The 14,293-nt window shown below is 46.3% G+C and overlaps 1 protein-coding gene across 1 annotated transcript in view; it reads left to right on the forward strand.

The window, feature by feature from the left end:
• Positions 1-12,204, forward strand: part of MYBBP1A (MYB binding protein 1a) — a 39,085-nt gene extending 26,881 nt beyond the window's left edge. The window contains exons 24-27 of the mRNA XM_015646807.3: positions 1,579-1,692; positions 9,897-9,998; positions 10,496-10,620; positions 11,093-12,204. Coding sequence (XP_015502293.1) covers positions 1,579-1,692; positions 9,897-9,998; positions 10,496-10,620; positions 11,093-11,597 — 846 coding nt within the window. The 3' untranslated portion in view covers positions 11,598-12,204. The remainder of the gene's footprint in view (positions 1-1,578; positions 1,693-9,896; positions 9,999-10,495; positions 10,621-11,092) is intronic.
• The last annotated feature ends 2,089 nt before the right edge of the window (positions 12,205-14,293 follow it).

Below are 14,293 nucleotides of genomic sequence, written 5' to 3' on the forward strand. Positions count from 1 at the left end.
CTTCTTTTCATTTTCCAAGAGTTTAGGGTAATCATATATTGACACAGGGGGGAAGCTGTGTTCCAGTATCCTGTCTGTCCCAGAAGCCTGGAATGTGTTGTGTGGAAACACAGACCTGCTTGAACCTGTGATGTGTTCTGTTTGACTGCCTTCAACTCTGGCTCAGGACTTCCAGGGATTTCTTCTCTTTGCTCACTTTGAATTATTCAGTAAATAGCTCCCCAGAAATGACCCAATAGTTTTTAGCCTACTGCTCCATGTTTTTCAGGTCACTTCTGTTTGACCCAAGGGGTTCCTGGAGGCCAGGTTGGGTATCACCAGGTTGCTTTTATGTGTGAGGTCTCAGACTTTTTTAATCTCAGTGATGTCTTTCATAAGGAGCTTTACAAACTTTGCTCATTTGTTTTCTGTGGTATGTGGTTAAAGAACAGCAGCCATTGCTTTCTTTGGATGAGATTAGCTCTTGTAAATCCTTCTGATTTTTGATATTTGTAACTGCATTCAATTTTGGTCTGTGTGATGGCAGCTAGAGGCAACATTTTTTTCTTTATATGAGTAGAATTTGCTCACTAACTCCATGCTGCTACAAAAAATTCCCCCGTAAGTCCTCTAAGCTATTTGTACTAATCCTCATTACTGTATTTTATGCATTTCTCTATTTTGCCTTTGACTAATGCTGCATTTTTCTTTTGTACCTAAGAAAGCTTTAAAATAGGAATTCTGGAATAGAAAAGGATATGTAAGAAGATTTCAGATTACTGTTGGTTTTCTAGTGGCCATTCCTTTCATTGCTGTGTTAATGTAGAGGCTTAATGAGCAAGTTTGACTCCAGGGCAAGGCTGAGTGCTGCTCTGAACAGCAGTTCCCATCTAGTATGCTTTTGAAATGAAGCATTTGCTATCCTGACAGCTTTTATTTTTTATTATTTGTGCCTAGTGCACTGGACAGGGCACAGTAAAGGGTGCAGTCACTCAAAGGTGCTGCCTGAGAACTTGAGGAGACTGACAGTGGTGCCCTTGGAGCAGCTGCTAAAGCATGTGTTGGATATTCATGCCTAAATCTAGAACTGTTATGATCCCTCCACTCCCCTTTGACCTTTTATTCATGTGCATTCAACCAAAACCCATCACCCTGTGTCCTGAGGGGTGACTCTGTAACAACCTAGAGAATGTTTTCAAACAGAGCCTTTTGCTGAAGGAGGGCAAGTTTAGGTTGGATTTTAGGAAGAAATTCTTCCCTGTGAGGGTGGTGAGGCCCTGGCACAGGGTGCCCAGAGCAGCTGTGGCTGCCCCATCCCTGGCAGTGTCCCAGGCCAGGTTGGATGGGGCTTGGAGCAACCTGGGACAGTGGAAGGTGTCCCTGCTCCTGTTCTGGTCCTTGGCAGGGGCTTGGAATGAAATGATCTTTAGGGTTCCTTCCAATCCAAATCAGTTTGTGACAGACTTGTTTGGTAAGGATATGCAGCCTCTGTAAGCTGACCTCCCCTGGATGGTGTGTAGCTGTTTACTTTAGCAGGGAATTTACATGGCTAACACCTTCCCTGGAATTTCATGTTCTTCTCTCCCCTTTCTCTTTCAGGCCATGGCCTGTTTGCTTCTCCACAGAGTTCTGCTACTTCATGAACTGAAGCTCTTTGTTACAGAGGAGGAGTGGGAGGACTTGATCAGCAGAAGCATCAGCCAAGTGACAGAGGTAACAAACTCCAACATGTTTGAACTACAGATGACACCAAAAGGGAGACTTGAATTTTTGGGAATACACTCATACAGATCAAAAAAGAATAGAACAGTATTGTGAACATTAATTTCAGGATATATAATGCAAGCTCTGTATTGGAATGAACTTCAGGGCCACAAAAGTAGAGCTGAGATGCACTGGACTTTCAGTCCCTGGTGCATTGCAGGCCTTCTGGACCAGACTCCCTTGCTAATATTGTTCATCAGGGAAACCTTAAAATACATTGGAAAATATTTTTTGCATAAGAAACAGTGACAGAGATTGCAGGGCTCCTGAGTCAGTGGCAAATTGTACCTGAGGACAATGTTTGGGTGCAGCTGTTACGTGGGAGATGAGCAGTGGGACAGGAGGTTGAAGAAGGAAATGCCATTCACTTTTATTTTTGTGGATTGATGTGGGGGGAGCCAAGCAGCCAAATTAATGTTGTGATGTGGTGACTAAAATTTGATGACATGGGAGATTCCAGTCTTGGAGTTTCTATGGAACTGTAATAATGACCTCTTTCTAAGGGTAGCTTTCATTACTTATTTACTCAGATGCTGGCTATATGGTAATTTAGGCTATTCTATAATTTTCTGTATTGAAACAGAGCAACTAGATCTGTTTCTTTCTGTCGAGGAGGGACAAAATATAAGCAGGTTTAAAACATGGAATTTAAAGATGTTGCTTACAATTCTGGATCCTCAGTTTAATTAAATACTTTTTATTTAAAGATTACATCAGGAATCCAATGGGTGGAGTTAGGTATGATTTTGGTTCTCAGCTACATAAAACCTGCCACTCCTCCCAACCTGGTCATTTCCATGTTTCTCTCTAGCAGCTGAATGCATGCAGAACGCAGTGATTCACTGGGAAACCACAAACATTTACAGTGCCTTTATGTTGTTCTTGTCAGGGAGAGTTTAGTAACTTGCAAACCATCCAAGATTATAATGAGCTTTGCTATTAAAGTTTCCTCAGTGCCTCTCACTTCTGTGGCCATGTGTGTTTAAAGAAAAATTCCTGAGAAATTCTGTCAGTTTGTTTGGGTTTTTCAAGGTTTACCCTGTGGGCAGGATGCTTCCCATACTGTTAAGTGGCAGTAGCATATAGCTGCTGGTTCTCTTTTTGGCCTGAAAAAGTCCTGAGATAACTTTTTTACAAACTGCTGTTGGTGTTCATACATGTGGGGGTTTTGTCTCCATTCCTCCTGCTTCCCTCATGCACTTAACCCAGCTGGTGGGGCTGGGGCAGCTGCACATTAAATATTGCTGTGGTTAGAAAGGGGTCAAGGACTTGATATTCCACATAATGGTTTTGCTTCATAGCCAAAGGCTGGCACTTGTGCTGAAAGACTTTCTAAAGCTGCAGAAGGAATTCTGTGTCTTTCTGGTGGTGTAGAAATGCTCACTTCTCTGAGTAAGAGGTGTAAAAATGTGTAGTGGCTCTATGGTGCAGTAAAACAATATTCACAGTGTCACTGATCCCTTTTAAGAATGGTAAAAAAATCTCTTGTAGTAGAAGTCAGAGCTTGGGAACTGAGCAAATTTAGAACCTGTAGAAAGTATGTATTTGTCAAAGGGACTATTCCACCACTAAAATAACTGGCTGAAAGTTTACTCACCTGAATCTCCAGGTGGAAGTTGTGTGCTTGGCTGATGGAGAAGCTGCAGGTTGGGTAGAAGTTCCAGGTCTGATGTTCAAGTTATGGGATAAGTTTGTTTGGGAAGAGCTTGGACTAAACAACAGCCCTTCCTGCCACTGCTGTCCTCACATGCTCCTGCTTAGCTGGAGGACTGGGAGGATGTTTGCAGAACTCTGAGTTTCTCCTGCAGCTCAGTCTCATCCCTTTTCTTCTGAGACTTGTTTCCATGGGCCATTCTAGGTCAGCTGTGATTTTAGAGGTGAGTGTGTGAGTAGATGCTGGCAGGTGTGGGTGCTTACCTATGAGAACCTGGACTGAAATCTGTGGGATGCTGTGGAAAATGATATTTATTGCCCTGCCTTTGCTTGAAATGTCTGTATTTTCCATTGGCCATTCCTGCCACTGTCCTTCACAAATAGCTGTTTTAAGAGGAAAAAATGATAATTGAGAATTTTGTGCCTTTCTTTGACCCAGGGAGAGGTTTGCAACTCTTTAACTGATGTGCTGTTGTAATTCCAGCGGTGCTGTTGCTCACAAGGAGATTGTCACCTGAAGGCTCTGCCACACTCTGTGTCCTGGGTCACATTTGCAGCTAGGAGGCTGTAGCTCCCCAGGTGCAGGATTGCCCTGGCAGGCTTAAGGCTGTCAGAGAAGACAAGATATTATCTCCTGGTGTCTGCCTGCTTATCCTGCCTTGCCTCAGGGATTGCACTGCAGACCTGCTGAGATCCCTTGCTGAGGAGCATCCTCACCAGGGAAATCTGGGATGGGTTAGGCAGTGATATGAGCTGGAACTGGGGGAGAAGCAATGTGAGACAAGTGCATTCTTGGATATCGCTGAATTATGCAGGCAAAGCTAAGAGGCAGATGAGGGAGAATCAACGGCCAGGAACATTAAGTGAAGAGACAGATTCCTGAAATAGCAGCTCTGGCTGCTGCAAGGCAATGGCTCTTGTGCTTACATAAGCTAACTTGACCTTATTTGTTCCCAAATTGTTTAAGCATGCTTATAAAACAAACGTGGCTGTGGGGGATCCATGTTTGCCCTCTCCTTACTGTCAGTGAGGCAGGTCTCCATGTCCCATCAGGTACTTTGGAGCTGACTTGGTGTGAGAGCCCTGCTCGCTGTTGGTGCTCTTGCCTTGTGCTGCTGGGTCATTTGGGCAGAAAGTGCCATCCACAGCCCTGCACTGCAAAGCTGAGGAAGCAGAAAAACAGCTCTGGCACACTTTTCACCTCCCAAGTCCTATATAGTTACTTCACACAAAGCAGAATCTTGCTACAGTTGTTGGAGTCTGTTCTAACTGGGGGTCTGGATGGCTCAGTTGTGTTCATGGTATAAAGAAAGAGAGCTGCTTCATGTTGTAAGTGACAGAGCTCACCTATTGTGCTGTAACATTGACAGAAACATCTTCCTCCTGGAGAGCTTTGTTCTTTATCAGTTGGTCTCAAAGTGCTTTACAAAGGAAGTTCAAAGCAGTGAGTTGTTGATGTAATGGAGAAGGTATTTTGCAGAGACCCAAGACATAATGGATTTGGTTTGCTGAAGCCGTTCATCCTGTTTTACAGGTGACACTCCTGGGCTGGGAGCTGAGCCAAGAATCAAACTTGGGTCTCCTGAGACATCTCAGAGACCCTTTTTGTGCATGGACAATCTGACCTCTGACAATCTGTCTTTTAACTTGGCTTCAGAACAGCCCTGTGTGTTGGACACATCTCTGTCCCGTGGTCATCTGTGCTGACTCTTGTGAGCCTGCCCCAAATAACACAGTGAAGAACTTGCAGAGCCCGAGAGATCCAGTTCCCCATTCCATACAGGAACCTCTCACTCAGTTTTGGTGAGGGATCTCTGCTACTACAGCCCACACACTCTTTTTACTCTATCCAGCATCTCTCAATTTGATCTTTCAGCTCTCCTGGTTGTCACTGTAGGCACGTTTTGGTGTTTGCTTCCCTTGCTAGATATATTTATGTTTTCTTTTTATATGTTACAAAATTGCTGTCTTGGCTTTGGAGAGATCTTGAACCTGTACCAATTTTTCAGTAGTAACTCACTGACAGATTCAGGGCAGGAAGTTCCAGGTTCTGAATACATAATTTTATTACCATTTTTTGTCGTGCATTTCCTAGGGACCAGCTTGCCCTCCTGAACTGAGGTGTTCTGTGTAACTCCCAGCTTATGCTGAAACTCCCAGTTATGATGTGAAAGTCCAAGGAAATGGGAATAGTCCAGAAAATACATGTTTTGATGGCTGTGAACTTCAAAACAGCCCTCAGAAAACTTGTTAAAACTGCTTCCTCTGGCTTGAACACAGTGGTTTCCTTAGCGTTTCCTTTACTTTTCTTCTGCAATAAGTACATCATAAGAAGAGACAAACTTTATTATTGATTTTCCCTTTGCTTTTCCATATTATGTGGAAGTTACCTGAAGACCATTGTTGTACAGCATTATAATAAAAACCCACTGATTGTTAAGATGCTGGCAGTGTGCAGTTCTTAAAGAAATCTGAGAAGCAGAGAACCTTGGATCCAGGAATGCCCTCCTCCAGAAACAGCCAGAGGCTTTTGGAAGCAGCATGTCTGACATAAGACAAAACCATCTCTGCCAGCTGAATCCACGTAGGGTGAGGCAGGAGCTGTGTTGGCTTGAGGTGAGATGGGAGTTCCAGCTGTGAAAATTGCCTCCATAGTTTTTCCTTTTGGAAAATGACCTGCCCAGATTTGCTGACAGCTCAGATGTACAGACATGATTTAACCATCACAGGTATTGCTGAGCTGGAGCTGTAACTGAGATGTCCTGTGAAATGGGATGGGCTGTTCCTGAAGCAGAAGAGTAAGAAAAGCAGAAAATGGGAGAAAAGCAACATAAATCAGCAAATGATGCCAGTGTAGCTGTTGGTTATAAATCATGTGGTCTCTGCTTTTAGTATTGTGTAATTGAGTTGTGTGACCCTTGGGCTGGTAATGTTTTCAGAGGCCAGGGAGAGAGGGAGTTGGATACCCCTGGAACAGCACATGGCAGAGAATCACAGAACAGGTGGTTAGACAAGTTCTTCTGGGTTTTCCTTTCACTCTCCACCACTGACCTGTAGCATAGCTGGAAGCAAATCCTTGCTCTGTGCTTCAGTCTTGCTATGTAAAACACATCTTTACCAGCCTTGTGCAAGTGTTTGTGATCTGATCAGTGTTCAAGGCTCTCCCAAGGGTGCTGCAGAGGACCGAAATACTACTTCTCTTTTTAAGGCATGTTTGCCATGTGTTACAGTTTGCCATCTGTTACATAATAGCTTTTGCTTTGATTTTATGATTTGATTCTGTACATTCCCCAAATAAAATCAGGGTGGGCCTGTAAAATGATTAACCTCTGCAGTTGGGGTGGCAGAGCTGATTTCCTCTCGGGGACCTGAGTGAGGGAGCAGAACACAGCATGCAGACAGTGATTGGTACCCTGTGTGCAGGAAGTTTTATAATTACTTGAGATTAAGTTATATAAATCTTTGGGAAAGCTGCTTTTGACTTTTGGACCATTGAAGAGGCTTTGGATTTCATTCCCTGGGAGCCATTTCCTCAGGCTTGCCAGCAGTCCCAGCCCAAAGTCAGCTTCTTTTACATAACCAGAGTGAGCATGTTTGTGTTGGTGTCTCATGCTAACACAAATAACACAAATCCCGTGGAAACAAATGCTCCATCCTTGCTGTTGGGAGGAGAATGAAGCAGTGCCTCATCAGAGAGACCATCTGATGGAATGCTGATGGGAAGTGCTCTGAGTGGGGAGATCAAATAAGTGAATCTAGGCTGAGCAGGAATTGGGCTCAAGTCTTTAGGGAGGCTTGACTGTCTCAACCTACCACATTCAGAGATGGTGGTGGTGGTTTTGTGCTTTAGTAGCAGATTTGTTTTACACCCTTTGTAGCAGAAGGGAAGAGGCTTATGTGGAGAAACAGTAAAACTTTATCTGAACCAGCTTTCTTGAAGCCAATCCTTCTGCTTCTGGGCTAGAGAAAACTCTACAAGTCTGTAGGAATGAATTACCTGCTGCTTCTTTGGCTTTCTCACCCTCCTTGTTCCCTCCTGGTCTTTTGAGAGCTGTTTTAAATTGATCCATTTCAGTAGGGAGCTCTTTGTTTGCAGAGCATCTAAATTGTACCAGTTTGCTTCTGGCTATTTATACTGGTGGAAGTGTGGTTCTGTTTCCAGATTAATGCAAAGCACTGCTTTTAATATAGATGTTTAGTCACTTAGAGCAGTGATGTTTTCCATCTCCAGCTGGGCCAGCCACTCTTCCCACAGGTTTGCATGGATTTGGTTGGGTACCCCCCACTAGATGCACGTCCCAGTTTCCCCAGCACCTGAAAACTTGTGTACTGCTGAAAATCAGCCCCTCAGGTGTTGTTTCAGAGCTACAGGACTTTTCTGTTGACTTCAGTAGGATTTATTTCGAACCCTTCAAAGCACCAGGGCAGCAAAAACAGGCAGAGCCAAACCAGCAGGATTTATAAATGCAGTTGTCTACATCATTCATGTACAGTGAAGAGAAAATGCAATTTATTTTTAACACCTTTTTAATTCTAAAGTGTTTGTATATTGAAAAGATGAAATGACAGTTGACTTGACTTTGGCTCCATCTCACAGCACTGTCCTGATTCTTCTTGTCCCAAGGAGCTGACAGTCCATGCTGATTTTTTCATACTGTGAACTTGTGCACAGCTTAGCAAAATAAGGATCTCAACCTAATAGTCTCTCTGAAAGGTGATTTAACCACAGGGAGGACTGTTAGCCTGGTAATATTTTGTTCTTCAAATTACAAAGAAAATGTTTATGTAAATCATCCTTTTTTGTTTATTATTATTTTAGTATTAGTGGTAAGCCTAAACTGAATGTGCCTGAGCCATGGGGTGTTATATCCTACATGTGAAGATTTATTTTTTTCTCCAATCACACCCCCTGTATTTGTCTCTTTTTACCTGGGAGACTTCAGAGCTGTGGAATTGTGTGACCTTGGAGTTAATGACAGCTCTGGAATACAGAGTTGCAGTGCATCTGTCTATATCAGGAGAGAGTAATTAGCAAGTTATTGATAGCCAGATGAAGTTGCAGCTTGAATTCCAGCCAGCAGAATGGCTTTCTAATACAGGGCTTGAGTGGACCATCCTCAACAGGAAATAACTGTATCTTTATTATTTAAAAAAAGATACTCCCAGAGTGTGGAGCCTGTACAGACAGTGAATAATTCTACTTGAAGGCTGCTGTTTTTGCAGACATGTTCTCTTGTCTCCCCACTTTTTATGCTGAAAGTGTTCCCTACATTCTTGCTGGGCATCACTATTTTTCTGTTGTGAGTGGCATTACTTAAAGAATTTGCTTTGAGGAATAGATTTCTTACGTCTCTCAGTGTCTCCAAAGTTTTTTTATTTTATTTGGCAGCTTTATGCTGATGTAGATGGAGAGTTGTTAGCTGAGTCCTTAAATTGTTTCCAGTCTGATTGGAATTCAGGATCTGTGAGAGGACAGTGACATTCCACTGCTGGGTACACGTTTGGGGCAGGGACTTCGCAGCCTGAGGATCTGAGGATGCTGAGAATGGGGTGGGCTTTGCCCCCTGGCTGTGTTGGAATGTCCTTCTCAAGGAAAGGAGGGCCTGGCCACAAGTGCAGCCTTCTCTAGAGGAACAGGATTAGATGGGACATGCCACTGTCCACAGCACAATTGTCCCTGCAAATCCTATTTCATATTATTGTGGTCTGTGTGGGGTTTGCTGAGGTGTGTCCATACAGAGCTGGGAGGAAAGACCTCATCCCTAAGCAGGGCTGAAGGACCAGCTGCAGGCAGAGGATCAGTGCCCCTGAGCCACTGGGCTGCTCTTTGATCCAGCTGCCTTTTCATTGCTATTTTCTGCCCTTTTTGTAAATAACTGGCTTTTATTTGACCTATCTGTGGTGTGATTTTCCTCTAAGCCAGACCTTTCAGTGTCTCAGAAACCCTGCAGCACACAGAGAGAACACAGGGGAGATTTTTCCCTCAGTTACTTCAGTGAACTTAAGCTTGACAAGCCCTGAATAGGCTGGCACCTGGGATTTCCTGGGCATAAGTCTTAATGGATTTTTGCAGTAATGCTTTATGTGTAAATCCCAGCTCCTGAAGCTGAGTAGCTGTGGTCCATCAGGTGTGTCTGTTGTCTGGCAGCTTCTTGGTCTTTCCAGGGTGGGCACAGGGATTATTGTACCTCTTTTTCTCCAGCAAAGCATCTCCAGTTGTGCTTTAGCTTAGAAACTATGGACAGCAGCAAGGTTGTGCTTCTGTAATACTGCTTGCTCTTACTTTGTCCAGTTGTTTCTTAATAAAACTGGGTATCAGAAGCTTTAACCAAGTCTTTTCCTGAGCTTCTCCAGAGTTTGGTGGGGGTTGTGTTCCAGAATTACTTTGCTGACCAGTGAATCCTGCCATTCATTACTTGTTTTCTGCTTTCTCCTGTGAAGTGTGATTTGTTTCCCTGTCTAATGTGTCTTTCTTCTCAATCTTCTAATTTAATTTGCAGTGTTTGAAGACACTTGGAAAACCCATCATGAAGGCTGAGAAAGATAAAGTTGCCAAGAGCTTGGAGCTGTTGAACTTTCTCCTTAAAACTGTGACAGGGCAGGTGAGTGTTGCTCCAGTGTGTGACAAATGGCTGTTTTCTGAGTATCTTTGAAATGTCACACTTGGATTTTGCCATGTGACTGCTACATTCCACCTCATTTCCTACCAAAAGTACCTCTAGAAGGAATGCCTGGGTGGATCTGAGGGCAGAAGAGCCTTCCTGTGTGAAGGAGTGATCCATAGTCTTTATGAGCTGATCTCCAGAGGAGAATCTGTGCGGTGTTCAGCAAACGCTTGTGGCATCTGCTTTCTTAACAGCAGAAATACAACCTGGGGTACAGTGAGGGTGGGTTTTACCCCAGGTGATTGCTCTTTCCACTGAACTCCAGAAATCATGATTCCCAAAACCAGACTTAATAGCTTTAAGAGCAGAAGTAAAGCTTTGTTCTGGGGCTTCACTTGGTAATTCCTGCCTCCCCTAAGAATGGCCTGTGCCCTGCTGCTGTGAGTGCCCCTCCTGAGTTCACTCTGCAGATTGCCTCTACTTGCCTCTTGCAGAAGCTGAATGTGAAGCTGACAGAGGTGGAGAAAGTGCTGCTCACTCTGAACCAGCTGGAAGACATTGGGAATTCACCACGGCTCGACTCTCTCTACTGGAACGTCATGCGCTGGCTGAATTACACGTACGTGTGCCTGGCACTGTGCCTTGTCTGGGGGCCTGCCTGTCCTGCTGGTGTGCAGTGGTGTGGGGAGGTGGGAAGGGAAAGGAAGTCAAGGCAAATTCAGGGTGGAGTTTAATGCAGCTCCTTGGTTGGTGGGGTTGAGACACTCATTAATGCTTTGGAATAATTCTGGTCTCATTGTTCTGTGTGCTTACATCTTGGGATTTGTCCTTGATGGGAAAGGGCTGTAACACATGACTGCCATGTCTGATGCCTCATCATTTGTTGTCAGAAAACCAAGAAAGCCAGGGCCACAGGCAGGCATTATCCCAGCTCCATGGGGTAAGACTCATCCTCACAGCACTCATCCTCATCCTGTGCTTCCTGCATCTTTCTGGTGCTTCTGCCTGTTCGTGGACTGCCTGTCACTTGGATCACACTGTTCCCTGGCTGTAAATTAAGTTGCTCTTGATTTTTGGCATTCTCCCTGCAGGAAGCCCAAGAAAGAGAAGACAGCCAGTAAGCCCACACAGGGAGCAGAGCTGCTGAAGCGGAAGAAAAAAGGTTTCCTGCCAGAGACCAAGAAACGCAAGAATCGCAAGAAAGGCATCCAGGAGAACGGGGTGGCAGCAGGGGAAGATGGAGAACCAGCAGCCCCAGAGGAGCAGCCCCTGGGAACAGAAACCCCCAAGCACAGGAAAGGCCTCATGCCTGGTGGCAGCAAAAAGCATCCAAACAGGGTGGGCAGGGAGAACGGAGTGGCAAAGGCAGGCAGTGGAGACCTCCCCACTGCTGATGAAGGAGATGCTGTGGCTGACAAGAAGAAGAAGAAAAGGAAGAGGAAAAACAGAAAAAGAAAAGGTGCTGCAGACAATGAGGCTGAGCAGGTTCCAGCTGCAAAGAAGACCAAGGGGAATGTTGTCCAGGAGACCCAGCAGAAGCGAGACAAAGGCAAGAAGAAACGAAAAGAGAAACAAGCTCCAGTGCTGCAGGATTAAACTCCATGGACTCAGCCAGGTCTGGCATGGCTTGCATGGCTCAGGAGACTGTTGAAATATTTTTAGTATCTATAGTTTTTATGCTCTCCATGACTTTTTAATAAATTCCATCATGCTGAGCTCTAAAGCTCTGGGTCTGGCCTGTGTGGAGGGCCTAGCCTAGAGCACAGAGAGCTTCAGCAGGTGACAAACCCTCCAGGCTCTGGGAGATGCCCACTCTCTCTTCTCTGGCAGTGCCAGAGAATCCTGTCTCTGATTTTCCAAGGCAGAAGGAAGAATCTGGTTTGGATTCCTTGGGTAGTTGGGGTGGCTGTGCTGGCACTGCTGAGTTAGTGGTCAAGCCTGTGTGGGAGATTCAGAAGTGACTCCTAAAGGCTCATCCCTGTCCTGCCCAGGCCCACCAGTGCTCAGCTTTTCCAGTGTGGGAGATGCAGCCTCCAAAATGCCTGGGGTTAAATGGGTTTGCACAGGAAAACCCTGGGCTCAGCTATTTCCAGTTTGACCACTCTGGTATTGTCTGTAACTACCATGATCTGGTTCTTCTTGCTGCAGGAGGGGTCACGGCCCCTGTGGTAGTGCAGGGACATCAATAAATCAGTGAAACAATTGAAATGGTTGATTGATTGGCCACTCTGCCAGGCCAGCAGCCTGTGTGCAGCCATGCAAGGCACCTGGAACAGCAGGCCTGCAGCAAACTGGGAAGGTGACTGCCTGGAATTGCATCTGCTTATTTATCCTCAGGCTCCTCAATGCTGGAATGCCATCATCCCTTTGGAGAGTGCCAGGATCAAGTTCTCCCATGCACTGAGTACCTGGTTCTTGTTGAGAGCTGAGGCTCCAAGTGTTTAAAATGCTCCTCATGCTGTAGTTGCTACTAAAACCTCCCCTACTCCTCCTCACCTGCAGGGCACCCCTCTCCTGGATGCCAGGTCTTGGTGCCTGGCCCTGACTCCTCCAACATCCGAGGGAGCAGTGCTGGATTAATGCTTCCACCTGATGATCTTGAAGGTCTTTTCCAACCTTTGTGATTCTCTGAAGGCTTCATTGCTCTCCTCCCTGCTGCAGGAGTTTGGTGCTGGCTCCTGGCAGAGGGAAGGGCTGGGAGCAGGGCTGTGCCTGTTGTGACTTCAGCTCTCATCCTGCAGGTGGGTCTGTACCACCAGCCAGAGCTAAGGGCATTGGAAATGCCATATTGCTTTTGAAGGGGGTGAGAGAAGAGCTGCAAAGGGCTGTGTTTGCCCTTGGCTATTTTATCTGCCTCTGCAATGATTCTCTGCTCAAATGGCACAGAACTCCTGGGAGACAGCAGCTGTGAGCAGCACAGACACATCCCACTGCAGACCCACAGCTTCCACTTTCCCTGTCCCAGCACTGATCCCACAGGCTGAGCTGCATGTCCAAGGTGTGTGCTGGCTGCTGAGAACAGCAGGTGATGGCCAGAGTTCCTGTGGCCACAGTTCAGCAGAGAATCCTTCCTGTGCCTGCATTCACTTGCTGGCTCCCTCGGGCACCCTGGGGGTCAGGGCTGAGGGGCACTGTGGCGTTGCCCTGGAGAAGATGATGCCCTCGTGCATCCCAGATGAGGAGCTGGCAGACTCAGGACTCTCCAAGTCACTGGCACAGACTTGGCAGGAGGTGAAGGGCAGCTCTCCTTGTGCCCACCCTTGATGACTGTTGGATTCCAACCCCGGAAGGGTTTGCAGAGGTACCTGGACAGGATTGCAGATCAGACCTTCAGGAGGTGGTTGGTTCCTGCTCTGTGTGGTGCTCCATGAGCAATTCACCCTGCTGGACCTTTTCTCCCGAAGCACTTACCCATCTGGAGCTGGCTGTAGGCTGCTGACTGGAATAGCTGCTGTTGCAGCCTGAAGAAGATCTGCAAATCTCTATTCCCAGGCAGAAGGTGTTGGCAATTATTGCCAATCCTGTCTCCAGGGAAAAAAGGCACCTCTGCTCCAAATGGGCCCGTTGCCACTGGGGATGCTGCCCTGCCTCTGCCATTTACTGCTGAAAGCTGCTTCATTGCCTCGTTAAACCTCAATCCCAGCTAAGCCCCTCCAGCTGTCCCGAGTGGTGACTTTTCATGTATTATGCAAATGCAGCACACAGAGGCCAGCAGGTCACGGCTGTCCTGGTTTAATGATCCGGAGGGACTCTGAAGGGGACGAGGGACTGCAGATCTGAAGTGGCTCAGTAATGATTTCTTCCTTTCTGGGCCTGTAAGTAGGACATCCTGGGGTGTTGTGCCTCTGCTGTTGGAACATAGCAGGCAGGTGTGGTGGGTGGGGGGCAAGAGTGAGCTGCATGAGGGATCTCTCCAGGCAGTTTGGGGAGGGAATCTTCACCCGCCTGCAGAGAGCAGCTGTGGCACCCAGAGCCCGGCTGAGCTGCTCTGGGATACCTGCCAGGGTCACTGCAGTGAAGGCTTCGTGTGGATCAGCTTGTCACTCCTTTTGGGAAGGGCAAAGCACAAGGCCAAAGCTTTACCAGCTGCTGTTTCTGACAAGAGCCTTGATCCCCACTGTGGGACCACTTGGGAATTAATTTCTTGGCTTCCTGTCCATCTTCCTGAGCACCTGACCCGTGACTCCCACACCACCCATTTTCATCAGTCCATCAGCCAGGTCCTTTAGTTGTGCTGAGGGGCCTGAATGGGGCTGGAGCCCAGACTGACTCCTTTCCCTCAGCTCTGATCC

This window comes from Parus major, chromosome 19 (assembly GCF_001522545.3).
Source record: "Parus major isolate Abel chromosome 19, Parus_major1.1, whole genome shotgun sequence".
In the NCBI taxonomy this organism is placed as follows: Eukaryota; Metazoa; Chordata; class Aves; order Passeriformes; family Paridae; genus Parus; species Parus major.